This window comes from Acanthochromis polyacanthus, chromosome 23, assembly GCF_021347895.1.
Source record: "Acanthochromis polyacanthus isolate Apoly-LR-REF ecotype Palm Island chromosome 23, KAUST_Apoly_ChrSc, whole genome shotgun sequence".
Lineage (NCBI taxonomy): Eukaryota > Metazoa > Chordata > Actinopteri > Pomacentridae > Acanthochromis > Acanthochromis polyacanthus.
This window is the reverse complement of record NC_067135.1, coordinates 20,336,311-20,363,618: the sequence shown is the minus strand read 5'-3', so window position 1 is coordinate 20,363,618 and position 27,308 is coordinate 20,336,311. Positions and strand designations below refer to the sequence as shown.

Here is a 27,308-nt window from a genome sequence, read left to right as displayed (position 1 = left end):
GAAACTGTGTATGTACAGAGCTTTCAGTTATTTATGTCAAAATAATGGCATTAGTAGCCAAAAAAGTATATTTATACTTTGCAGAAGTTAATTGATAATAACAGCCCTCGTATAAACTATGCATACATGCGCTGTAAGGTAACCTTACAATGTCACAGAGTGAAACTCTACAATTCCCCATTTATACAGGAAAACAATTCCAGCAGAACCAGACGATGGTCACCTGCCAGGGCTAGTTGGTGTGACTTTTTGTCATGGTGTCACCCTGTTTGTAAAACAGTTGTGTTAGTTCTGCAGGTCATTGCCACATTTCTTACTTGCACGGTGCCGCCTTTGAGAATGGAGATCTTCTTCATGTACACATACACATGCACAGCCTTCAAATAGGAGACCTTATGATTGTTGTGGCGATTTTCGTTGTCAGCATGGATCTCAAAGTATGGCTCAGTTGTTTTATTACAGGGTCCAGACATCAGATAGCTGCAGCTGCCCATGAAGTTGTACTTGCGTTTGTCAAAGGTGGTGTAGTGAGGATCACCAGTTGCTATGCATGTGGATGTATCTAAGATGATAACATATGAGAAAGTGTACATTTGCATTTATTTTGTTACAAATATATTTCGGTGGGCTGAGCAGTTATTTAAGAAAACCCCTAGCTAAGACCCAGTCTCAGTCTCATATTACTGCTTAAATGTAACAACACAAATACAGAATAATCAGTGAGTGATAGAGTGTTAAGATTTGCAAGGCATGTTTTTGTATTTCATCACTGGAGACTATCATTTTACGATTTGCGGTTGCTCACTTGACAGCTCATATTCAGGAACACACTTTTATGCCTTATGACTGACTGTTGGCTTAGTGATAGTCCCTAAAGCATTGGATTGTCAGTCAGTAATTACACTGTTGTAATCAGTCCTAAACATTTTCACCTTCAGAGATGAATCGACCATGCAATGTTCAAAATAATTCTTTTACATGTTGCCAAACATTGTTACCTTTAGGATAACACCCTGAAACACCATTAACTTCTCGACACTCTTCAGTGGGGTCACAGGAGTTATCTACGCATTCCAAAGTGTAGTTTCCTGCACAGTGGCACAGTTTTGAACAGCCATCTCCAAATATAACTTCGCCAGGCTGAAACAAAATGAACACATGTCACAAAAGCAACATCGCTCAACATAATGCATCAGATCTTGTCCCTTTAATTTTTTTTATGAAACAGAAAATTAAGCATATGGGAATATTAGGATATAAAACCTCATAATAGTTATTGTCGTCATCCAGACAGCCACATTTGTCCACTGGCACACAACGTTTTCCCTTGAAGAGATACCCTGGTTTGCAGAAGCAGCCACTGATACAGGAGCCAGAACAGTTGGTGGAGGGTTCCTGACAGGTGGGAATACAAGCTGGACCGCAGTCTATGTACTCTGCATTAGGAGGACATTTTTCTAAAGAGAGAAAATGAATTATCTTAGCAAAGACTGGGGATAATAAATGTGCAAAAGAATGAAAGAAAGAACAATCACACTTCACTTTCACACTTTAATGTGCAGTCTATAGCTTCGTGTACCTGTGGTGTGACAGTCCAGCACTCCTTCCACCACTTTACACTCCTGTGAGGGGCTGCATTTCCAGGGCTCACAGGTAATGTGGCCATTGCCGTTGCACTTACAACGCTCTGAGCAGTCAGTCTCCGAGAACCAAGTGTCGCCAGCCTACACAATAGCCCAAAAATACACAGTCAAACACAAAAAATATCAGCATAAAACATACACCGATCAGCTACAACATTCCGACCACTGACGTGAAGTGAATAACATTGATCATCTTGTTCCAATACAATGTTCTGCTGGGAAACTTTAAGTCCTGACATTCAATTGTATGTTTGTCATGTAAAACCCACCTAAACATTGCAGGTCAAGCTGCCCCAACCCCAACCCCTACCCCTCCATGGCAACAGTAGTCCTTCATGTCAGTTGCCACCTTCAGCAGGACAATGCACTCCAGCACACTGCAAAAACTGCTCAGAAGTGGCCCAGGAAACACGACAGAGCTAAGGTGTTCACCCAGGTTCCACATTTCCCTGATAATTGAGCATCTGCGGGATGTGCCAAGATAAGCCTGATCTAGGTAGGTCCCACCCTGCAACCCACAGGACCCTCAAAATTCACTGCCATCATCCCAGTGTCACAGGACATCCCTAGAGGTCCTGTGTCCATGCCCCACTGGGTCAGAGGAGTTTTAGCAGTATAAAGGGGACCAACATAATATTAGGTAGGAAGTCATAAGGTTTTGTTTGATCAGTGTATATTCTTTTTACATCGGCCCTGCCGTATAGCACACCTACCGGCCTGTACTTTCCATCTTCATCAGTACATCCACACTCATTGATTGCTACACATTTGTCTCCACTGAGGACAAGGCCAGGGTCACAGATGCAACCCTCCACACAGGGATGGTTGCAGGAGCCTCCAGGGCCTGCAGGGTCCTGACAACTTGGTTGTTCGCAGGCAGGGCCACATGGGGTGTAATGACTGCCAGGGGGGCACTTCAGAGCTGACAGGAGACAGAAGGATATTAGTCATCAAGTTATAAATCAGATAATCACCAAAAAAATAAGTATGCAATAACATGACACATCAAAAATATTTATCTTTCCATCAATTAGCTACACCGTTTATCCTAAAACCTTGAGTGATAGTTCTGGTTTGACGGCTTGTCCTGAAATGACCAAATACTGCCAAATACACAAACAGAAAGAGACTTACGACAGAAGGTAGTGTTCCTCCAGGGGATGGGTACTCCTGCAGCAGCACACATATCAGCATAGCTCTGTATGGCCTGGCACAGGTCAACAATCTCACCTCCAGTGGCACACATGTCATACACGCAGTTTCCAAAGTATGGCTCAGGGGGCACAACAGAGTGGCATTCCTTAAAGATTCCTGAGGTTAGGATCAAACATAAAGTTGAAATGTTAATTTTCAGCGTATATTAGGCTACTTCATTAGGTGACAAAGGCCATCCAAAACATTCTTAGGGAAAGGGAAAAGTCAGGCTTGAAAGGATTACTACAGTTAACACCATGTACTTAGACTTCACATTACCATATTAATATCACTGTTGTTTTATCACTTGTGTTGATAAAACAATGTCTTCATTCATAGAGCACCCCAGATTTTCCTCTATGAGACAAGTTAGCATCATCACCGCTCCCTGCTGTGCTGATTTTGTTGCTTCCTCATTGAGAGTAATGAGGTCAGACACTGAGCATCAATCTTTTACAGCTTCAGATACATTAAATTGTCAATTCCAATGACTCCTGTGATAATGAGTGCAATGGAAGTTCTGTAAAATGTTTGTCTTCAGCTTTAAGCACTCAGTTTGTGTTTGTATCATACCATTGGGATCAGTGATCATGCCACAGCTGGTGGGCTTATTGGCCTCTTCTTCCACCTTTTCATCACAGTCTTCCTGTCCTCCACCGTTAGTACAGCTGAAAAGGAGGTTGATCATTCAATATAAAGGAGTAAAGTAGTTTTTACATGTTTGTGTACACACAGATGGTTGTCAATTGTTTCTGGTACCCCAAAGGAATTGTCTCACAAAACATCTCAGTTTGAGAGAAATGCTATTTTTGGTAGCTGTATCAAATTTGCAGTTTGCGTATCTCTCTTAAGCTACTGTTAGTGACCCATTTTGCGTGCAGATGTTGTACATTAAAAGTCTTAAGCCTTAATAAGGGCAACTATAAATTATGGGTAAAGAGAGGTCTAAATAACATGGACACCTGTTGTGTCGCCATACTTAGTGATGTAAAGATAGATGAGACAAAGACAAATGGTAACATGTACAAACAACTGCTTTGTGTATATTTTATAAAGGACTGTAACAAATTGAGATCTGGGTTTGCTCTGCTTTATGACTCACTCAGGCCGTGGGTCAGGAACCTCCCAGCTATCTCCCAGCTCATTGCTGTTAGCGGCTGGTGTATTGTCTGGTTTCAAGTTGTCATCTTTGGAGTCTCCATTAAAATTTCCTGTGGACAATAAACACTTAGACTCATTTCATTGCAGTGAGTCAACATGTCAAGGAAGACAAATAATAATTTGTTTTGGTCCTTACCACACAAACCACAGAGCAGGCCATTGTAGGAGTTTGGAACAGTGACGTCAGCATGGTGGTTACCGTCAAAACGCACCCTCAAGCCGAAGGTTGTCTCCACGACGACAAACTTTCCACTTAAATAGATCTTAACTCCACTGATGGTGGTGACAGGTGGAACAACCACTGTTCCATTGACCTGCAGAACAGAGAGAGACTTATCGTGACAATGTTGTTGTTGATTTGTCAAGGCAGTTAAAGCAGTGGTTATCGAGGATCATTCCAATGTCCTGTTCTTGGCTGACCAGCAGTCAAAACACATTTATCAACAAAGTTTATGAAAAACAGTATTCTGTATCAGGTAACATACCTGGACTGTGCGGCCCTGGCCAAGGATGATAGTTTCACCATTCACATTGATCACCACGGCCCGGACATACGAAACCTTCTTATTACTTCCTCTGTGTTCATTTTGAGTGTCAACAGTGAAATATGGCAAGCCAGAGGACTCATTGCAGGGCTTGGTCAGGGTGTAGGAGCAGGCTCCCATATAATTGTGAGTGTGTTTATCAAAGGTGTTGTAATGAGGGTCACCAGACACAGAGCAGATACCACTTCCTAGAGAAGAGAGGAAGGAACTGAGTTGTCTTGACTGTTGCTTGATTTCACACTGTTGTCTTGTTGAGGGATAATTCATTCAGACACTGTCAGTCAATTTGTATATGTCATGAAAATAAATTTGTGTGTTTTTCTTTATGCATTTAACATACCCAGAGGGCGGCATTGGTATTCTCCATCATGGAGCTGGCAGCTCTCGGTGGTTGGTTTACAGCTGGTATTATGACACTGGATCAGACCTCCACTCTGGCACTTGCACTTCTGCTCACAACCTTCCACGTACCAGTCATCACCCACCTGATTGTACATCCCACAGAAACAGAAGCATGTTTGACCAAGCAACAACTTCATGAGATAAAATAACAATATTTTCTTGTAGATGTATAATTGTCCACCAGTCCCTGACATAAGCATGCTATCCTTTTTAAAATACACTACAATATTATATGCTTTATTGTCCCACTTGGGGAAATGTGTCTTGGACTGTGGTTTCAGGATAAAGGGAATGTGATTAGATGCTTTTTTTTAACTTACAGGATGATAAGATCCACTGGTGTCCACACAGCCACAGTCTTTCAATGCCACACATTTGTCACCGCTGAGAATGAAACCTGGGTCACAGTCACAACCCTCCACACATATGTCTTCACAGCCAGGTGGTCCAACCACACCCACACATGTCTCAGGACATGAACTGACACACAGTGAGTAGGAGCTGTTAGGTGGACATTCCAGGGCTGCATGGAAGAACAGAGGGATGGAGAAAGGGATGAATGGTGGGCAATGGAAGAGTAGGAAAGATGTGGATGAATTGATTAATTAGAGGAGGCAGAAGGAATCAAAGGTGGGGTAAGTTAAAGACCAGGATAGAAAAAAATGGTCTCTTCTTTGGATTTGGATAGGATCATGGTGAATGTTGGAGCTTGTTCTGGTTTAACAGCATGTTCTGGATGCTGTAGCTTACTGGCTGAAGGAGGGAGAATTTCTCTCCTGAAGTGTTACTGTGGGTAAACTGTATGTACAGTTACTATGGCAGACACACCAAATGGGTGTAGGTATGTGATTCACTTCAGTCATATTTGCACTGGAAAAGAAATTGCTTCCAGTACAATCCATCAATAGAATGCTGGCAGCAACCATAGTTTTATGTTTAAGTCTACTACAGCACAAGAGGGAGCATCATCTTCCTGGCTATCCCAAAGCTAATCTTTCTGGTTTTCCACAATTTCTGCATTTTAGCTTTTTATTAGCAATATTATATATATAAAAAAAACCTACACATTCTCTGGTTCTGTTGTGAAATCAACAATCCTGTTGGAAAAACAAGCTTGATATTTTGAAATATTGAGGGCTTACGGCAGAAGTCTGGAGTCCTCCACTGGTCCACCGTGGCCCCAGCTCTGTGGCATGCATCAGTGTAGGCCTCCAGTTGGTTGCACAGCACATGCTGCAGGCCGTGGAACTGACACATGTCAAACACACAACTCTGGAAGAATGGAGTAGGATCCACCACATTGATACATTCCCTGGAATTGAGAAAAACACTTGCTCAGTTTGAGGAGGAGAAGGTAGATGGCGTAGAGCACTGAATGCTTGAGGAAATATATAGGAAAAATAGTTCTCATATATGCACTTTTCCTGAAAATAGTACCAGTTTTCCTCCACTTCTGTGATAGTTCTTTAAGCTCAGGTAGGTAGGTAGCTTCTTCAAGTACCTTGGAGGACTTGTTACATTTATTTAGTCGATTTAGCCAGAAGCCTGCTGTGCCTAAACAGACTATATCAATCTGCTCAGAGAGGGAATTTCCTATTATATTTGTCTAACTTTTTGTTTAATGCTTAATTTGAGACATGTAAGGAAATTATTGACAGTGGAGGCCTTTCAGTTAATGCAGTAAGGTGTCATAGCCTCTAAGTCTTGAGGTGTTACAATCATGGTTGTGATTTGGTTCCTTTAAAGTTCCTCCCTAAGCGTGTTTGTTCTTTGGTGCAGCTCAGAGTCCGGTGCTGCTTACTGTTAACACTCCAAAGTGAGTTTTCACTGCAGATCAATCACACTTCTCAGCGTATCTGTAATGGTTTCTTAACTAGTTAACAATCTATAAAACAGTTTGTAAAATATTATTGATGATCATGTCATGGTGATGTCATTGAGGGTTTGTCAGTTTTTGGAGACTACAAAGTAACAGGAGAAATTTAGTTTTGGGATTTATCAGTACTACTGACACTATTGCCCTGTGTAGCTGTGTTTAGTCAGGTACCTCTAAGCACTGTAAGAAACTGGAATATGTCAGTAAAAATGGGAAGAAAAGCTTTGTTCTCACCTGAAGGGTCCAGCAGGATCTTTAATTTTGCCACATTTATCTGGTTTCACCACCTCAGTTTCAAGTTCAGGGTCACAGTCTGGATCGGGCTTTGTGTCTGGGGTACACCTGAGCAATAAAACAGAAAGCACAGTAACATTTAACTTCTCAAATCAATTGCACATTCACTTGAATTAATCTTTAGGAAATTGGGTTGGCGGGAGAATGCGAGGACAGCACGAAGATAGTATGGAAATGAACCGAACCGAATTGAATTGAATTCAACTGAATTAAACTGAATTTACCCTGCCTCTCGCCCATTGTTAGCTGTGATAAACTCCTCTAAGGATGAAGCATGTATAGCAAAAGGATGGATACATAGGCCATGATGTGTTGTTTTTATTTTATTTTCATTCCCTTTCTATTGCTATCTAATTGGACATAGAGATTATAGAGTCCAACTATGAGTCACATGCAGTTTATCGCATGCCTAAAGGAAGTTTAAAGTAAATCTGCAAATTCTCAGATTACAGCACAAAGATGAATGTGTAGAAACTCACGTGTCATCCTCGTCCTCATCTGTCTGCCAGCTGTTCCCAAAGTCATTGACATTTCCTACCAGAGTGCCATCTGGTTTAGTGAAGTCATTGTCTGGGTTTTCATCATAGTCCCCACAGAGACCGCACATCTGGTCGTAGTAGGTGCTGGAGGGACAAGAACAATGTGGATTAACAGATGAGGTCTTAAAATGTAAGACTTACAAGACCAAGTATTGTTTGGCCCTTTCATGAAATCTAAGAAATCTCTTCATCTGATACAATAAGCCAAGGCATCATCAATAGATGATACATAAGGAGCTTTGAACTACAGCTTGCAAAGATAATCAGCAGCTTTCTTAAACAACTGTCATGAACTGATCTCTTTAGTTGTGTCAACCTGCACTGAGAATAACTATGACCTTCAGCAGTTAAAATAGACTCCCACATATATGCTCTTCAGATCTTGTCTTTTGAATTGAAAATATATGGTGTATCTGGATGAAGACATTTCAGGCATCATCCAAGAGGTTTCTTTACTTCTCTGGCCCATTATTGACCTGGGACATGCCTCAAGGTGTGAAGATGTGAATGGTTGTAAAACCAGGTGGTCCAACAGTAACACCAGTAATAAAGGCCATGGGGCTGTCCCTTTGCACAACAAAGAATGTAAATCTGTCATGTCTGGAATGACTAAATGCTGGTTTGTTGCTTTGAGTAGTATCTGCTGTGCTCTGTTGATCTGCTTTAAGGCCAGTAATGTACACATTCTGGGTTGAGAAAGCAGATGCTTTGAAAAAGGGATGAAGAATACCATATGTCATGTTGGAACAGCCATCCCTAAACAGAGGAGGGGGTCTACCATGCTGTTTATTGAGCACCTCTAATGCAGTAATAAGATCTCACCCCAGAAAGTTTAATTCCCTCTAGACAAGGCACATGACGATTTCAATGCATTTTTGAATTGTGTCATATTTCTTGTTATCTTATAAAATTCTACAACTTTCACATATTGGAGCAGCTGTTTACAAAGCAAATTCCATGCAGGAATATTAAACTCACGATTCTATTCATCATTTCAGACAAATATGTGGAATGATAAAAGACACAGCAAAATGCACAAAGGTTTATGAATATATTTCACCAGTAATGGAAGAGTTTCCACAGCAAAAAACAACAAAAGAGTAACAATTCAGGCTTGTTTAAATGCCAAAATACCTTTAAACAAACTTGTATACTAACCTTGGAACTGTGATCTGAGCATAATGGTCTCCATTCCAACGCACCCTCAGACCAAAGGTTGTCTGCACGGTGACGAACTGACCAGCGAGAGTTATAGACATGAGAGGAGAGGGGGAATGAGGCAAGGCTACCTGCAGTCCGTTCACCTGCCAAAGAGATGGAGAAAGAAATGACATGAGGCAATGCTACACAGAAGCTGCAGATTAAATCAGTATTAACCACATATTATCAGTTTATTGGGTTGGTTTACTGTTTCCAATTTTAAATTTCATGGATAAGCTGATACAACACTGACACTGAGGAAACAGATCTAACAAGAAAGGATCAGGAAAAATAGTGTGGATGGATTTCTGGGATTATGGCATTTGAAAGAAATATAAGTCAAGGAAAAGGTATAAGGTCAAATAAAAAAATGAAGAGAACAAGAGACAGGCTTTGAGAAGTGATTTCACTAAACCAGAGGATTAAGATTGATACAGTGACTGTAACAGCTGGTGTGTGTGGCATGTGAGTGGGCACATGTTTTGCACTGTCAGTCTTTTGTGACATTGACAGCTTGTATGTATATCTACATTTATAAACAAAAAATGATATCATGTACTGGTGTAAATATTATTTCTACTGACCAGTGTTATCTTGGATTTCAACAGGGTCACGGTGATGCCATCCACTGTGACATAGAGTTTTCTGAGGTAGGACACCCCTGACACTCCTCTCTCCTCATTCTTTCCCTCCACAGAAAACCAGGGACCTGCTCATGAAAGCCAAGAATATTATGTTCTAATATTAAAATTAATATTGGCTGATATTGGTAATGATACAATGATAATGAAACACTGATATAAATAAATATCTAAACCTGTTACTACCTGTGTCATTCTTGCATGTCCTGGCCAGCGTGTAGGTACAAGTTCCCATGAAGGTGTAGTACTTATCGTCAAACGTGGAATAGTGAGGATCTCCAGACACCACACAGTCCTGAGAACCTGAGAGAGACAGACAAGTAGCATGAACCTGTTAGCATCACATGACAGCACAGCTGAACTCTCAACTCCAAGATATTTCAGGTAATTACACTGAGTTTGTCAAACAGGGTATGCCTACACACATTAACTACTATCACTGAGAGTGAAGCCATTTCTCAACTTCTCTTGCTCAGTTTCATTTTTCTTGTCTGTTCATATTCCAAGCCAAAAAACAGGTTATTTTTGTTAACAATGAATTGCTGCAGGTTACATTGGAAATGTGTTGTTTTGGTGGAATTTTCATCGCAGAGGATTCTGTTCATTTTTAATATTGTATGTGCATACTTCTTATCCATTCCAGTTGCCACATGTCAAATAGTGTAGTTTGTGTAAATTTACCAGTGGGATAGCAGCCCAGGTCTCCATCCTGGAGTTTGCACTCGTGCAGCGGTGGACAATCAGAAGGTGCACAGGTAACGAAGGGAGCATTGCACGTACACTTCAGCTTACAGTCTTCCACATAAAACTCCTCTCCAGGCTGAGACACAAACATCACAACCAAAAATTCAGCAAACATTGTGGGAACATTTGTTGGTTTTGTAAATGTTTTTCCATGAAAATGTACATAAGAGGACGGAAATATGCTGAGTGAAGGAGCCACCAAAGTTCTTCCTTGTCTGCCTCAAGGGTTGACGGATTAAGTGTTGCAAGTTGTACACAGAAGCAAATTAATGATTTGTGATATTGATTTAAAAAAATAAAACTGACAGCTTGATACACGTGCTCAAACATCAGTCTCTGCTAGCCTACCAAGGCAACTTCACTGTACCTTATAATACTGGCCATTGGTATAGGTGCAGCCACACGCAGTCTCCTTTACACACTTGCCAGCACTCAGGACGTAGCCGGAATCACAAACGCAGGCCTCAGAACAGGGGCCAGCACAGGAGGGAGGCTTACCAGTACACGTCTCTTGACAGCTGTCTGCACAGAGCTCATAGTGGCTATTTGGGGGGCAGCTCAGCGCTGAAGAGAGGACAAGAAGCTGCAGTCAGTAATAAGGCGGGAATATTTGTTTTCATAATTCATCCTTGTAGCAAATTTTAAAGGTTTATATACAGTGTTTAACATCTGCTGGAAAACATTCCATATCTTCGTTGCATATCGTTATATCACACCTAATCTTTGGTTACAAACCAAGGTCTGCATGTTCAGTTAATATGGTTCATTTGGGCTGGTGTGAAAGCTTTCAAACCTTCAAACTTTCAAACCTTTTGGGAGCCAAACAATCATGAATTGAACCCCAGTCAGCTGTCAAATGGACTCCAATGTGCTTCGTTTGTGGTTTAAAATCAAACTAACCAGTATTTAAGGTTGTACAAGTCCAATAAAGTTGCTAGGAGAGATTTTCCAGATTGTCAGGTTTTAATGGTATTTAATGCTTAAGAGAGGCTGGACCTTTTCCATGATTGACCATAATGTCAGCACCTTCAGCAGGCACGTCCCCAATGTTTCAGAGTAGAGACTACTGCTTATTTATTAAAATCATTTTAAAACCTGATTTATATATGTTTTTTGTACTTTCTGCTTTTTCAACCATTCAAATTTTGCTGGTTGGTTAATAATAACATTATCCATGATGTGACAAGTTCAGAACACACATTTAGACCATATTCAACTTTACACAGACATTTCTAGTTTAGTGACTAATTTCTGGCTTTACTGACTCAGAAGTTCACTTGACTGACTAAATAAAGTAAAAAAGCATGAGAAGCCCACTACTTCTCTTGCTGCTTCCATCTAACCCAACCTACTTCCCTCGAGGTATCATTTCTCCATCAATCCACTCATTCACCCAACTCACGGCAGAAGTCTTCATCCCTCCAGGGTCCAATGTTTACCCCACGGTCCTGGCATTCATTTACATAGGCTTCGATTGCCTCACAGAGAATTCGATGGGCTCCATCCAGCTCACATAAGTCAAAGAGACAGTCCCGGAAGTAGTCCTAAGACATACAGTTAGTTTTTTTTTTTTAGTAACAATACATAATAAATACAATACAGTAATACAGTAATAACAATACATTGCTTTTTCACCACTATGTTGCACACACTCATCACCATACTCACAAATACACACAATACACATTAACTATGTACATGATATTATGTAGAAATACTACTGAATTTGTTACACTGTTTTAAGTGTGATTATGAACACATAGATTGCACTGTTATTTTTATTTACACTGTATTACAGTTGTTTATGTTCTATACCATGTATAGCTAGCACTTACACTGCATTATGTTGAATTCTATTTGCACTATGTAGAATTACAATCTATACAATAGACATACACTACTGGTTAAATGTTTTGGAACAACTTTACAGGTATGGAAAATTGCATGTTGCATGTCTCTTTGTATTCTGGAATGAAAGCATGGAACCCAAAAAACAAATGAAGTGAAAAAAAAAACTGGTTCGAAAACAAACTGCACTCTAAATTTTTGACTCATGAAAGTAGACCTATTTCACATTGGTTTATGCCATATACTGTATCTCTCTCTCTCTCTGCGTGTGTGTGTGTGTGTGTGTGTGTGTGTGTGTGTGTGTGTGTGTGTGTGTGTGTGTGTGTGTGTGTGTGCATACATTGGGGTTGACTTTGGGGTGGCACACAGCAAAGGGCCCCTTCTTGTCCAGCAGGATGCCACAGTATTCAGAGCCCTCATACAGTTCCTGCTCTTCTTCATCACACCCAGGGATGGTGGTGTTGGGTTTCTTGTTACATCTGTCAGCACAGTAATTCAGTTAAACATCTATGTTTGTTAGTTTGTTCGTGAAGGAATAAGTGATTTATGCCCATAAGTAAGAATTAAGAAGAGGTATTTCATCCTGCTGTGGAGTTATGATAGCTTTTGTATCATGTTTTCTCAAAAGCAGTCAAATGTTGTTTTTCTTTATGGTTGACTTTTCTTATTTTGTGCCATTTCCTCAGTTGATGCATAAATTGTGACTAAGTCCTGACATTACTGAACACAAAAATCCTATGGCAGTCATTTGTGGTTTTTAAGTGCCCTCTATTAATACTTCAACTTTACTGCAGCAAAGTCTATGGGGACAAGCCAGATTATTTAGAAACATGATGACCATTGTGCAGTGACACAGAGTACACAAATTGATATAGACTAACGAAGATAGACGCAGTGTTTTGTGTATTTAGGTTGTTTTTTTTTTTAAATGTGTATGCTTGTATTTGTGCAATACTCACTCTGGATCAGTGTTCCAGCTGTCTCCAAAGTCATTGGCATTGTTGGTCAAGGCTCCATCTGGTTTACGGAAGTCATCTTTAGCATTTCCATTGTAATCTCCACACAAACCACACAGCTGGTCTGCATAGCTGCAGATGACAAGAAAACAAGTAAGACAGAGTTCTGTGGAACCAAACTCTATTTTCAATCATATTTTCAGCTTTATGTCAATACATCCACTCACTCTTTAATCACTTTGATGTCCATGAAGTGGTTTCCATCGTAGCGAACAGTTACACCAAAGCTCATGGACACAGTGTAGTGCTTTCCAGCCTTGAACACAGAAACATCTGGGGCCAGACTCACTGGTATGTTGACATTGGTTCCATTCACCTTAATGACAAAAGCAGGTGTGAATAACATAATGATTGATTACTGAAGATGTTGAAGTCAACCAATTTATTGAAACTGTCTATGTACAGAGAGTTATTTATGTCAAAATAATGGCATTAGTAGCCAAAAAAGTATATTTATACTTTGCAGAAGTTAACTGATAATAACAGCCCTCGTATAAACTATGCATACATGCGCTGTAAGGTAACCTTACAATGTCACAGAGTGAAACTCTACAATTCCCCATTTATACAGGAAAACAACTCAAGCAGAACCAGACGATGGTCACCTGCCAGGGCTAGTTGGTGTGACTTTTTGTCATGGTGTCACCCTGTTTGTAAAACAGTTGTGTTAGTTCTGCAGGTCATTGCCACATTTCTTACTTGCACGGTGCCGCCTTTGAGAATGGAGATCTTCTTCATGTACACATACACATGTACAGCCTTCAAATAGGAGACCTTATGATTGTTGTGGCGATTTTCGTTGTCAGCATGGATCTCAAAGTATGGCTCAGTTGTTTTATTACAGGGTCCAGACATCAGATAGCTGCAGCTGCCCATGAAGTTGTACTTGCGTTTGTCAAAGGTGGTGTAGTGAGGATCACCAGTTGCTATGCATGTGGATGTATCTAAGATGATAACATATGAGAAAGTGTACATTTGCATTTATTTTGTTACAAATATATTTCGGTGGGCTGAGCAGTTATTTAAGAAAACCCCTAGCTAAGACCCAGTCTCAGTCTCATATTACTGCTTAAATGTAACAACACAAATACAGAATAATCAGTGAGTGATAGAGTGTTAAGATTTGCAAGGCATGTTTTTGTATTTCATCACTGGAGACTATCATTTTACGATTTGCGGTTGCTCACTTGACAGCTCATATTCAGAAACACACTTTTATGCCTTATGACTGACTGTTGGCTTAGTGATAGTCCCTAAAGCATTGGATTGTCAGTCAGTAATTACACTGTTGTAATCAGTCCTAAACATTTTCACCTTCAGAGATGAATCGACCATGCAATGTTCAAAATAATTCTTTTACATGTTGCCAAACATTGTTACCTTTAGGATAACACCCTGAAACACCATTAACTTCTCGACACTCTTCAGTGGGGTCACAGGAGTTATCTACGCATTCCAAAGTGTAGTTTCCTGCACAGCGGCACAGTTTTGAACAGCCATCTCCAAATATAATTTCGCCAGGCTGAAACAAAATGAAGACATGTCACAAAAGCAACATCGCTCAACATAATGCATCAGATCTTGTCCCTTTAATTTTTTTTATGAAACAGAAAATTAAGCATATGGGAATATTAGGATATAAAACCTCATAATAGTTATTGTCGTCATCCAGACAGCCACATTTGTCCACTGGCACACAACGTCTTCCCTTGAAGAGATACCCTGGTTTGCAGAAGCAGCCACTGATACAAGAGCCAGAACAGTTGGTGGAGGGTTCCTGACAGGTGGGAATACAAGCTGGACCGCAGTCTATGTACTCTGCATTAGGAGGACATTTATCTAAAGAGAGAAAATGAATTATCTTATCAAAAACTGGGGGCAATAAATATGAGAATGAAAGAACGAATGAAAGAACAATCAGTTAATGAAGAGTATTAGGGGATGTTTCGTTAAAAAATGTCATACTTGGTGGCTTGGTTGTTGGTTTGGGTGTTGTTGGTCCATGAGTTGGTTTAGGTGTAGTTGGTCCATGACTTGTTGGTTCCGGTGTAGTTGGTTTAGGTGTAGTTGGTCCATGACTTGTTGGTTCCGGTGTAGTTGGTTTAGGTGTAGTTGGTCCATGAGTTGGTTTGGGTGTAGTTGGTCCAGGAGTTTCTGGTTTGGTTGTTGTTGGTTTAGGTGTAGTTGGTCCAGGAGTTGGTTTAGGTGTAGTTGGTCCAGGAGTTTCTGGTTTGGTTGTAGTTGGTCCATGACTTGTTGGTTCCGGTGTAGTTGGTTTGGGTGTAGTTGGTTCATGACTTGTTGGTTCCGGTGTAGTTGGTTCCGGTGTAGTTGGTCCATGACTTGTTGGTTCCGGTGTAGTTGGTTTAGGTGTAGTTGGTCCATGAGTTGGTTTGGGTGTAGTTGGTCCAGGAGTTTCTGGTTTGGTTGTAGTTGGTCCATGACTTGTTGGTTCCGGTGTAGTTGGTTTGGGTGTAGTTGGTCCATGACTTGTTGGTTCCGGTGTAGTTGGTTTAGGTGTAGTTGGTCCAGGAGTTGGTTTAGGTGTAGTTGGTCCCGGAGTTTCTGGTTTGGTTGTAGTTGGTTTAGGTGTTGTTGGTCCAGGAGTTGTTACTGGTGGCAGAGGAGTTGCTGGTTGAGCTATAAATAAAAAGGAGATCATTTCTCAAACAAGACATTTGTTATTGATGCAGATAATGTATATTTTTGATTATGCAAGAGTATCTTGAACTCCCTCTGGTCAATTTCTCACCTTTGCAGGTCATGACACACACAGCATCCACAGCAATATCTGTCTTAAGAGTTTCTCCATAGGTACCCACGATCACAAACTGAAATACATAAAAATGTGGCAAGCAAGTGAATGTAAGCCTGTATGCAGATGCATACACATACAGACACACAGAATGCTAGTTAGATATCTATTTACCCGAACAGCATCATTTCCTACATAGCGGACCTCTGCAGGCTTCCATCCTTCACCTTGGTTTCCCCTGACACTAAAAAGCGCAGGTCCAAGGCTCCCAGCTTATAAACAGAAAAAATACATTTAAGCCAAACAAACATTTTGGCGGAGTTTGTGTTTGCATTAGACAATAAATTAGTCCCTTTACTTTCGGTCATGGTGTGGACACTGATCTCCATGGTGGTGCTGGTACCATACAAGTAGTAGTGGAAGGTGAGCTCTAGACATCCAGAGGCAGGGTTTATTATAGGACTTCTGATCTGAGCGCTGGCTCCAGGGACGACATCTATAGAATCCATCAACATGTAGGACCCAACTACATATGGAAACACCAAAATACACAAATGCCATTTAAGAAGGAATAAAATAATTTTAATTAATTAATTAAAGGCTTGCTGATTCATTCTCATACCACAGTAGTATTCATACATTTCACAGAAAGTCTCCAATATATTTAACAATTTTTGCGAAACTTGTTCTTCCCCCTCCCAATCCCTGTCACTTTATTTCCGTTTCCTGTTAAATTTGACTGGTTGTCTGTTGTCTATTTTTCATTTCATTTATTTATTTAGTTGACAGGCACAGTGTACATTAATGAACATTTCTGTCAATGCACCAGAATTAGCCAAAAGGCTATTTTTCATCTGTAGTCCCTGGACAGATGTAAAATAGTCCTCCTAAAAACAGGAGTTTTCAGTAGTGACTGTCATGTTTGGAATCCAGTACACTAATTAAGATTTCAGAAATGTAAATAGTAAAATGTAATTTAGATTTTGTATCTTTGGAGACTCAACAAAACAGGTTAAGACTCAATGTAAAGCAAATAATGGAGTTTTTTTTTTTAATACAATACAGAAGTGATAAAAAAAAAATGCATCCGCAATGACATGCCAGAGCATACTGAAAATGTTTTAGATGGGGTAAAAGTGCTTTTCGTATTATTATATATTACCACTGAGACCTTAAAAAAGAGAAATTACTTACATCCTGGTTTGGAGAAGTCATCATCAGGCCCAGTACCTTCAGTATCTGTTGCCCCAGCCCATTGAGAAAAGCCAAACACTTCAGGATTGTCAACGTGGGTCATCCATCCACACAGTTCATTCACTGTGTCAAAATCACAGCCAGAAACACAAGCTGTGGACAAAATATTTAGATGTCAGTGATGCAACAATTGTTATCTATCTATACGTGTGCATGTTCGGGCCATATGGGTTCTGTAAAGCATCTTGAGACAATCTGAATTGTGATTGGTGGTATATAAATAAAATAAAATAAAATAAAACTGAATTGAATTGAGTTGAATTGAACTGAATTGAATTGAATTGCATGCAGGTGTTGAAACTCACTGGGACATGCTCCTTCAGTAATAACAATGTTGTCCAGAGCTGAATCACAGGAAGGGCTAAAGCCTCTCTGAGCTTCAAACACAATCTGTAGACAGACAAGGAAAATTAATTGCTCAACATCACTATTTTCTGGACAAGCAGAGGCAGCACATGTCACTCAGTCATCCTTTGCACTTTAGCTTTGATTATGAGGGGTCTGGAAGGCAGGGTAGGCAGAGAGCTGAGGCATTTCTCAATCTATGGTGTCATCTTGACTTACACTTTTACAGATTGAATAATCAAAAATGTCTTTGTGCGTCTCATTTTATCAATGATGCTTTCAGGGATGATTTGTTTTGAATCCAGAAGCCAAGTATTCCACTGACATTTTGTGCTAATACGTCATTTTCTGAAGTTTGAATATTTTTCATGAGAAAGCAACCCCATAAAATTCAAATTTATGGCTGCGTCATCCAAATAATTCTTATTTTGAAAGTTGCTCTGACATTTTTGGAAATTGGAGGACCCATGTAAGGGCCCTGCTACAGTGACAGTGCAAGACCCATTAGTTTTGTGATTTATTCACATCTTTCCGGGTGTTGACATGAAAAGTAAGTCCACATACCACCCAAAAACTCTTGCACTGCCACCACAAGATTTGCGGGGGTAAAGAGGTGCAGAACAGGAGCTCTTGAGGAGCCTTATTAAAAATTAAGGCCTTGTCTACATTCACCATGTATCTTTTAAAAACACAAGAACATAGCGAAATGAATGCTCTGTCAAGAGCATGCAAAAAACAGCACATGGTGATATATCCCTAAGCCCCCAGCCATGTTGGCCATTACCTGCTCTGTTTGGGAATCAACTATGTCCAGTAAGGTTAAATCATATGTGCTGACTGATTCTAATGCATCATGCGCATCGTCTGATTCAGGTATAGTTGTTTTATGAATGCTATGCTGACAAGACAACACCAATATCAAAATACATTTTTCCCAGCCTTTCTATCAAGGAAAAAGTAATTTCTTTTGAGTGATGGAAGAAATTAATTTAAAAAAAGAAAAGAAACAAAAAGAAAACAACACTTAACCCTGCTAGAAATGTCCCAATATATTATGAATTATCAGAATAATGCATAAGCATGTTTTGTGGTCAAGGGACACAGTTTCAGTAGTAGTAGGTACAAAAGGCCTTCAAAATCCAAACTTATCAGTACTGAACAGTTACTGCATGTATATACAAAACAACAGCTCAAGTTTCCTATTTAGGGTGTGACTTCTGGAAACTTTATGAACACGTGCTAAAGTGCAGAGCGTTATCATTACTCTGTCCTCTGGTTTGCCATAACCTCAGCATTCTCTTAATGATGAGATTGTTTTACAGCGGTTATAAAAAAAAAAAAAGTTCAATTTGAAAAGATAAGAGTTGCAGTAAAATATACGAAGTAAGTTTGTTTACACTGATAGCAATCTGATGAATGTGTGTTTTCCCCAGCACATGGGGCTGTCTGGTGTATATTTTCTCGAAACGTCTCGCTTAAATGCCCAGTACTGTTGTTCCCACAAATGTTTACAGTTTACATATTTACATGGACTTGCTCACTGGCCTTTCTGCAGAAGCATTAACGAATTAAATCCATTTTTTATATCGCACTGAGTTACAAGATAAGCCATCTCAGTGCACTTCACAGATAAGTAGTGTACTTAAAATATAACCTTACAGATTTATACAAAGACATGCAGTCGACCTACTAGAGCAGTTTCATGTGGCCATTGTAAAGTTTCACTCTGTAAAATATCTTTTGCTCATCCAAAGTTATTTTTATCCTTAAGACACTGTACTTTGTCTCCCATTTTGAACCACTTAGTCTTATAAATAGTGATTGATGTTGCATATTAGAGCACGCTATACAAAAACTATGCTAATTGCACTGAATAACCGTTTTCAGTTCATCTATGTAAACTGTGACTGTTTCTACCAAATAAACCATTAATGAATAATTAAATCTCCAAATGTCCGTTCAGCTTTATTAAGACCAGAGTCTACATTAAGGTGTCTTTTACTATTTAAAACATGTGGTTTTATGAAAATGATTTTATGTGTGCATTGCACAGATTGAAGAGTTTTTTGCCACTGCAGAATCCACTGTAACTACTTTACTTAAAATCTAATGCAAAATTCCCATTTTTGACTATTTAAATTATAATGCTTGTGATACCGTGTGTACTCATTTGGGATGCGGACATACATTTTCGCATTTCATTCATTTGCAAATACAGTTTTATTATATAATGAAAGACCAGGGCTGCACAGTCGTTCGTGTTTAGCACTGCTGATTGTTGCCTTGCAGCTAGAAGATCCCCGATTCTTGTCCTTCCCGGCATCTTTCTGCATGGAGTTTGCATGTTCTCCTTGTGCATGTGCAAACTGGTGATTCTAAATTGTCCGTAGGTGTGAATGTGATTGTGATTGTTTGTCTCTATACACAGCCCTGTGATAGACTGGTGACCTGTCCAGAGTGTCCACTACCTTCACCCTAAGTCATCTGGGATATACTTCAGCCCCTCCCCTCCCTAATGAGGACTGAGTAGTGTCTAGATACTGGATGGATAGATAGATGAAGGAGCAGTTCATGGATGTTTCTAGTTTTTACGTGGTGCAGACCTAATAGTAGAAAATACATTTCAATGCAAAAACAGACAAGTCAAATGGAGAAGAATATATCTAAATGCTTTGAAATCCATTTTCTTCAGCTTTAACCTTCATGTTTCATTTGACTGAGTGTGCAGGATTTTTTCATGGCCAGGTTGCCAATGCATACACTGTTTACCTAAACTGACATAAAAAGGTTGCAAAATGCTAATTTTTGACTTGAACTTTTGCCTTACCTATTAATCAATATTTTTGTTTATATTTCCTAATTCATATGCTTTTCAATACTGTAGCATACTATTATGACAAAAATTCCTAAACACTAGATTAAATCCCCACTTCTAACTGTTATAACAACATCTGCAGTGATCTGGAAACACTCACATTGATATTCTGACTGCTGGGTTTGGACACTGTGATGGATCCTTTCAGCCAGGATGGACTCTGGAAGCCTTCCCTTTTCCAGACCTCCTGTTCACTGTTGGTTGTTTTTGACAGAACCATCAGGACATTTTTAGAGTCTGTACCATACATGTAGTATCGAAACTGGACACAGATATCAGAGGCAGATGATGAGATAGCTGGGCTCAGCAAACGAGCTTTCTTTCCATTAGACACATTGTCACTCTCGTGGTAGATATAGAAACCCTCTGCAAATAGAATGACACAGGAGAAAGTCTTATAGTCAAGAGTCACAACTCAGTGTTTCCATCCTAGAATTCTAAAATGACCATAATCATTGTGTGGTTATTGCACAGAAGTTAAACTTTTTTTTTTTTTTTTTTAAGTTTGCTTACTTCCATCAGGATAATCTCCAGAGGGGCCAGTGTCGGGTGTTGGGGTTGGGCCTGTATGTCGGGTCCAGTCACCGTCGTCTGAGCTGTCCTGAGTGAACCTACAGAATGGATCACTGTCATCGTTGAAGTCACAGGAGGTTATCACTACAGCTGGAGAAACACAAGGACATCATTGGCAAATAGATAAACACTGATAAATATTGTAGAGATAAATTAAGTTATGATTATAATTGTGTTGTTTTCCGTGTTTGTCCTGTGATGGACTGGCACGCTAGGGCGTAGCCTGCTCTTTGCCCCATGTCAGCTGGATATGGCTCCAGGCCCTCTGCAAACTCTAGGATAACTGACTGACTTGCTTATATACAATCTGGTTAATGTGACTTACTGCTTTAGGTAAAATGGAGACAAAATGAGATCAAGCTCGCTGTGAATGTTAATGGTGGCTCACATGCTATTAATGCTGCTTCACAGCAAGAATGCTATGAGTTTAATGGTAATCAGGCTCAAGTAAAGGGGAGATGAAATCAACATTTTCTCAGAAAAAAAATCAGTTGCCTCAATAGAAATGCTTAAATTCCATCCTATATATTCCTCCTCTGTCAGTCTAAAATCCTGGAACAAGCAAGAGATTTTTCATACACACAAAGAGTCTCTTACATAATTGAAAATCTATTCTCAAATGCTTGTGTAGGTGGCAGGTTCCCATTTCACAGTTGTGTTTGTAGTCTATAGGGGATTTTCTTCTGCTGAGATGCCACAAATCATAGTTCCTGTTACACACCATAAAGTCAGATTTTAGGTGACCTCAGCACTTAGAGCAGAAAGACTGTCACGAGACTGAGATTTTTATTGCCCACTCTGAATTCACTAGCCTGTATAAGGAAGCTCAAATATTCAAGAAAAGATGAAGCTTTCTCCAAGTACCTAAAAGGCATGTTGACGTATGGCATGATAACAATAGGCTTTAATTTTCAACAATCTTGGGTTGTTGTTCATTTATGAGGATATCAGACAGAAATCACAAATATATGATATAGCTTCAACAACCTTGACTGGTTAGAATACATCATAACCTGTACGCAACCTGTGAAGTGAAACCCAGAGCAAATATATACAAAAAACGCTCTACAGTTCCCGAAAAACATTGCTGTGATTGGATTGTAATAAATAATCTGGAAGAATATATGCACTTGTTAATGAGCTACTCCTACTCTCATCAGTCAGAGGGCACTTATTGAGAAATTTTAGTGAGACAACTGACCTTAAATTGTACAAGTGAGAAGAACAAAAATAGAAATTTGCAAATGATGGCAACATATACCCTCATTCCCTACAAAGATCGCATTCCTCTTTCACAAGTACTTGTGTCAAAATGTTTCCTGGTCCTGATGTAGGAGTCTTGAAATCAACCAGCCACATGAACAAAATGTTTAAAATGAAATAGGGAGATTTGACTGATCCTAAGCCTCTACTCTCTATCTGCAGTAGTATGTCAAGTTTTAGTATAACACAGTGTGTCTGACCAGACTGTGTGTTACTACTTAACAGTGAGTAATGACTATATTTCTATGCGATTCTTAGCATGTACTGGACTGTTTTAACACACTTGGGCAGTGTGAAAAAGGTAATGTATGACAAGGAATCGTAGAGAGGGAAAGTCTACACCAATCTCAAGGATAGTGTGGTAGCTGCAGTGGATTGCCCGCTGTGCTATTGTCTCAGCTCCATGTGACCATGCAGATATCCCAAATATGTGTATTGTTATGTGTAAAAAATACAAAAAAGGAACATACCATCTTCTCTCTGGATTTTCTGCAGGCTGTAAAAGAGAAAAAAAGACATAGAAGCAGATGCAGATTAAAGTCTGATGAAACTAGAAATACAGAAATCTAAAAGGGTCAGGACAGATGGTATCAATATCGTAGTAATGCTAAAAAACTTTTTTAAAAAATTAAAAAAATATATATCTATGCTACTGTTCAGGTGCATATCAGATTATTAATCAGACTGAAATATGAAATACAGAAATATCTGTGCCAAAAATGCAACCATTGGACCAAATTTGCAACTTGCAGAAACATGAAACATGATTTAAACCCCTCTTGTCTTATATTTTAGTAGATTCAGTTAAACAAAACAAACAACACAGTCACTACCCATTCATGACCTTGAAAGAACCCTGAAGGGGCAATCATGTGTAAAAGGAAATGCTGTCCTGTTTGTGAAATGAAATGAAAGACGAAGTATAATGCCAATTTTCCAACACTATTTTTGTGTTCTGGGAATCCATGAGAGTAGCTTTGTATTTTTTATTTTTTTTTAAAATCTCAATTTATCTCATACTGCCTGTTATGCAGCTCCGTTGTTGGCTGCTCTCCATAAATGTCCCATTGTGGATGATTAGCCAACTTTCTGCCAAGGGGAAACGCCCAGTGCTTATGAGCACCACTTTTTCTTTGACTAACTGCAAGCTTTATCTTTCTACTTTTGAATTTTACTTTGGACAATAGTTAGCAATAATAGAATGTGTGATTTCATTTCACTTTAAGCTTATTTTTTTATGAGTTTCATCTACAATTGTTCAGAGACAGAAAGTGCACTAGGAAAATGCTGACCTTCACCAAATGTTCCGCTAACCTAACGATGTAACAGTAGCCCTTACTACGTGCTGTAAATGACTGAATAATTACCGTATAAAACAATCAGCTCATTGGGTGAGTAGAAAAAAAAACTGCCGGAATTTATTTTGGCTCACAGAGATTAACTATTACATACTTCAATTTTTGAAACTTTGGTCATGTTTAACATGAATATCTGACATTATAAATTGGCACACATATAATCATATGTTGTTTTAAATTGTAAATTGCACGTAAACTGAAAAACAACCATTAATTAAAAATATGAATAGTTGATTAGATTTATGTAGCACTTTTTTGGGCACTCAAAGCACTTCACATTCATTCACTCACACAATGTCACTCTGCTGGTGGTAAGCTACATTTATAGCCACAGCTGCCCTGGGGCAGAGTGACAGAAGCATGGCTGCCAGTCTGCGCTTATGGCCCCTCTGACAACCACCAACATTCACACACATTCGTACGCCAGTGTGAGAGCAGTACTGGAGGCAAGGTGGGTAAAGTGCCTTGCACACAACTAGGCGAGAGCGGGAATCGAACCGCCAACCCTTTGATCATTGGACAACCTGCTCTAGTACCTGAGCCACAGCCGCCCCAGTGTAGACTACATATTAAGAGTGTAGACTACATAACTAAAATAGTCTCATCATTTTCCAACAGCAACATTAGAATTTAAAGTATTATGCAGTTTCAAATAAAAGTAACCCAAAATTCCATTAAGTCCATGTAAAGTCAATATTGCAAAAGACACCCATTGTACACAGATACCTTAGAACACTAGTGCTCTGTCTAAAAATTTTTTTCGATTACCTGATTAATCAATCTAAAAAAAAAAAATTTCATTTTTTTACTTATAGTTACCGGTAGCATTAAAAACTGCAACATAATTTTTGATTAATAGTGCAGGACAAATAAAGCATTATAAACTAAATGAACTGAAATGATCAGTGGATTGACAAAAAAATGATAAGGGTCATTTATGTTCTTTTGTATCATTAATTTTGACCATTTTGATTAATTTGATATTATAAATAAAATGATTATCAATAATCAAATGAAATGGTCATTTTTGGACAGCGACCTACCTGTTCTCTGCATGTCCTATTCTGCAGCTACACATCCATAGAAGCACAACCAGCCATTTGATAGCACCCATGGCCAGCTGAATAGTTGAGAAAGAGGACAAAGCAGAAGACTTTATATAGCAGTTCAACATGGGTCAGGGGGATGTTGCTTGGAAACTGGGATGGATCTGTTGGTTGTGATGTGGATGCTGTATTGCTGCATTACATGAGGATTGCAAAATCTGTAAATGTGTAACTGTAACTGATAGGGGCAGGGTGTGTACTCTTTGGGCGTGGGTGTGTATCTATCTTGCTACAAGTGAATGTATATGTGTTTGTTGATCTCTCAGCACTTCAGAAGGAGGGTGGGGATGCCCATCAAACATTATATTACAAATGGGAACCTGTACTGGAAAATGTTATATAGGGCTTATTGTGTAATAAAGAAAATACTTTGATCACATGGGCACACCTTTTCAGCATGTGTATTGGCATGTATATTGAGGGAGAGGCTTGGCTCTTACAGGATTTTCTCAGACACTTCAATGTGCAAGATAACCCAAGCACGTTCCTGTCTTTATATATTTATTCTTCAGTAAAATCAATCTATTTCTCTGATTAAACATACAGTTTTTCAAGTCCCTTATTTGGGATTACTGCCACCTTACGGATGCTGTTTAGACTATGAAGACATGTCAGTGTCAAATGTCAAGAAATGTTGGCTGCTGGCTATGGACCAGTGAGCATCAGGGAATCATTCCCTGATGACAGTGTATGTTCAGCCCGATCTCACGAGGATTCGTGAAACTGTCACGTAAATTTGAAAAACATTTCGTGGTGAGCGGCACGAAAAACATGACGAAATCGTGTTGGTGCGCACGAAACCGAAACAAAAATTTACGTGACAGTTTCACGAATCCCTGTGAGACCGGGTTGGTATGTTACATTAAATATCCACAGGAAATCTCTGCTCTGCAGTGCTTTTTTATTTGTTTTTAAAGTTTATGTATTATAGCTATCTATCTAATACATTTGCATTATATATAATGACGCCTTTCAATCAACATTTAAATAAAACATATTCTGGTAAGATTACACCATACACGATCTACTTTTGATGAATTAATTCAAACAATCACTATGTCATATAATTATTCAAAACAAGCAACACAGTTTGTCTAGTGTGTATTTGAGTCCTCAGATTTCAACTTTAACCTTGAAGGCTATCAACTGTCTCGATTTTGTTCTGTTGTCATATGAGTTCATATTTTGGACATCACCTTTGTGTCAGTAAGTTAAGCCATGAAACTTTGTTGTCCTTAGCAACCGGTGTGACTTAACTTTATGTGTGCACATTGAACTCTGGCTCACATTATAAGCATTTGAGCTTTATCTGTGAAATGGAGACATGCTTCAATCTAAACCTTGCTTTGAATGAACCATGATTTTTCAAGTGTTAGGTCACTACCAGCAGAAAATGAAAGACAGAGTTCTCCGTATTGTATACAGTTTCAATGCCACAGAATGACAGATGGACAGATTGATGACCTTTTAGGATTAAGTGATGATTTTTGTGAGACATTGTGTGAAAAGAATCAGACAGACTTCCTGCTCTCTGCTAACTCCTGAACAACCTGAACAACCTCTCTAACAACCTGAACTGGGGCAAACCTGAGGTCTGACATTAGGGAGGGAACGGCTATAAAGTAATTTTCCGTTCACCTACCACCAGCACACCCAGACACAATAATCTTAGACTCTGTTTTATCTGAACTATTAAAACTTCTTAGTTTCACTCTCAGCTAACAGGCGCAGAAGGAAGACTGCAGATTTTACAGTAAATACCTGACGACGAGAAGAAGGGGCATCTGTGGTTGTTATGGTAACGAATCACACCTCGCATTCTCAAACAAGTTGTTACTTAGAATCAGTGGCCTGTTACAAGCCTGATGGTGATATGATTCTGCATTTGAAAATGAACTGAAAGGGTCAAAGAGATAGGAGGACACATGATGAAGACATTTTTATTGATGTTCCCCTGTCTCTTCTCTTATTTCCTTTCTTCACAGTTGCATCAAAACCAAAACATTATGCTGGTTATTCATGATTAACCTTGAGATCAGGTGTGCGCTGAAAGATTTTTTTTTCTCACAAGTGCCACTGTCTGTGCGTAATGGAAATCACCCATCTTCATTCGGCCTGTTATTGGTGGTGAAAAAATAATACATCCCACGGAAAGCTTCTAAAAGAAAGGAACATATCTAATAATCACAATTCATCGTGAATTATGAAATTCAAGTTAAATTCTTATCGCTTCTCTGTCTGCCTCACTGCAAGAATGTTCTTTCATTTTTATTTTACTTTTCTGATGGCTTGACTTTCTTTGAGTCACATGGGTGGTAACTGTGCAAGCATCATGTTGATGAAAATAACCTTTAAACACATCAGATCTGTTGATGGTGACTGGACTTGTATCGTAAAAAGGTCAACACAAATCATTACATGTGTGTAATGGTGGGTGTGTCAGTGTTCCAGACTCATAAAGATACTGAAACACGAGGAAAGCCCGCTAAAGTGAGGACCTTTGTATTGGGCTTCCACTTGACTGAATCATTTCCATGTAATATCCGATGGGTGTGGTTTAAGATTGCAGGTACAGTACAGTTTTATTTTCAGGGTCTGAAGTTAAACTTAAATGTGGGTGAGTTTTGAGTAATGTCCTAAGAGAAGAAGTTGACTCTTAAATATGTTTCCAAGCCT

General features: G+C 39.3%; 1 protein-coding gene across 1 annotated transcript in view; it reads right to left on the bottom strand.

Annotated features, from left to right (window-relative positions):
* zanl (zonadhesin, like) overlaps positions 1 to 24,582 on the bottom strand; it is a 56,503-nt gene extending 31,921 nt beyond the window's left edge. The window contains exons 1-28 of the mRNA XM_051944241.1: positions 24,570 to 24,582; positions 20,433 to 20,698; positions 17,418 to 17,502; positions 17,053 to 17,205; positions 16,217 to 16,384; positions 16,033 to 16,130; positions 15,856 to 15,934; positions 15,069 to 15,743; positions 14,749 to 14,942; positions 14,484 to 14,625; positions 13,803 to 14,047; positions 13,271 to 13,419; positions 13,047 to 13,175; positions 12,428 to 12,566; positions 11,642 to 11,783; positions 10,607 to 10,803; positions 10,177 to 10,315; positions 9,682 to 9,798; positions 9,439 to 9,563; positions 8,813 to 8,958; positions 7,595 to 7,738; positions 7,056 to 7,163; positions 6,088 to 6,257; positions 5,266 to 5,468; positions 4,884 to 5,028; positions 1,264 to 1,457; positions 999 to 1,140; positions 318 to 562 (exon numbers count right to left, since the gene is read on the bottom strand). Of these exons, the coding sequence (XP_051800201.1) occupies positions 318 to 562; positions 999 to 1,140; positions 1,264 to 1,457; positions 4,884 to 5,028; positions 5,266 to 5,468; positions 6,088 to 6,257; positions 7,056 to 7,163; positions 7,595 to 7,738; positions 8,813 to 8,958; positions 9,439 to 9,563; positions 9,682 to 9,798; positions 10,177 to 10,315; positions 10,607 to 10,803; positions 11,642 to 11,783; positions 12,428 to 12,566; positions 13,047 to 13,175; positions 13,271 to 13,419; positions 13,803 to 14,047; positions 14,484 to 14,625; positions 14,749 to 14,942; positions 15,069 to 15,743; positions 15,856 to 15,934; positions 16,033 to 16,130; positions 16,217 to 16,384; positions 17,053 to 17,205; positions 17,418 to 17,502; positions 20,433 to 20,698; positions 24,570 to 24,582 (4,752 nt within the window). The remainder of the gene's footprint in view (positions 1 to 317; positions 563 to 998; positions 1,141 to 1,263; positions 1,458 to 4,883; positions 5,029 to 5,265; positions 5,469 to 6,087; positions 6,258 to 7,055; positions 7,164 to 7,594; positions 7,739 to 8,812; positions 8,959 to 9,438; positions 9,564 to 9,681; positions 9,799 to 10,176; positions 10,316 to 10,606; positions 10,804 to 11,641; positions 11,784 to 12,427; positions 12,567 to 13,046; positions 13,176 to 13,270; positions 13,420 to 13,802; positions 14,048 to 14,483; positions 14,626 to 14,748; positions 14,943 to 15,068; positions 15,744 to 15,855; positions 15,935 to 16,032; positions 16,131 to 16,216; positions 16,385 to 17,052; positions 17,206 to 17,417; positions 17,503 to 20,432; positions 20,699 to 24,569) is intronic.
* Positions 24,583 to 27,308: the final 2,726 nt, after the last annotated feature.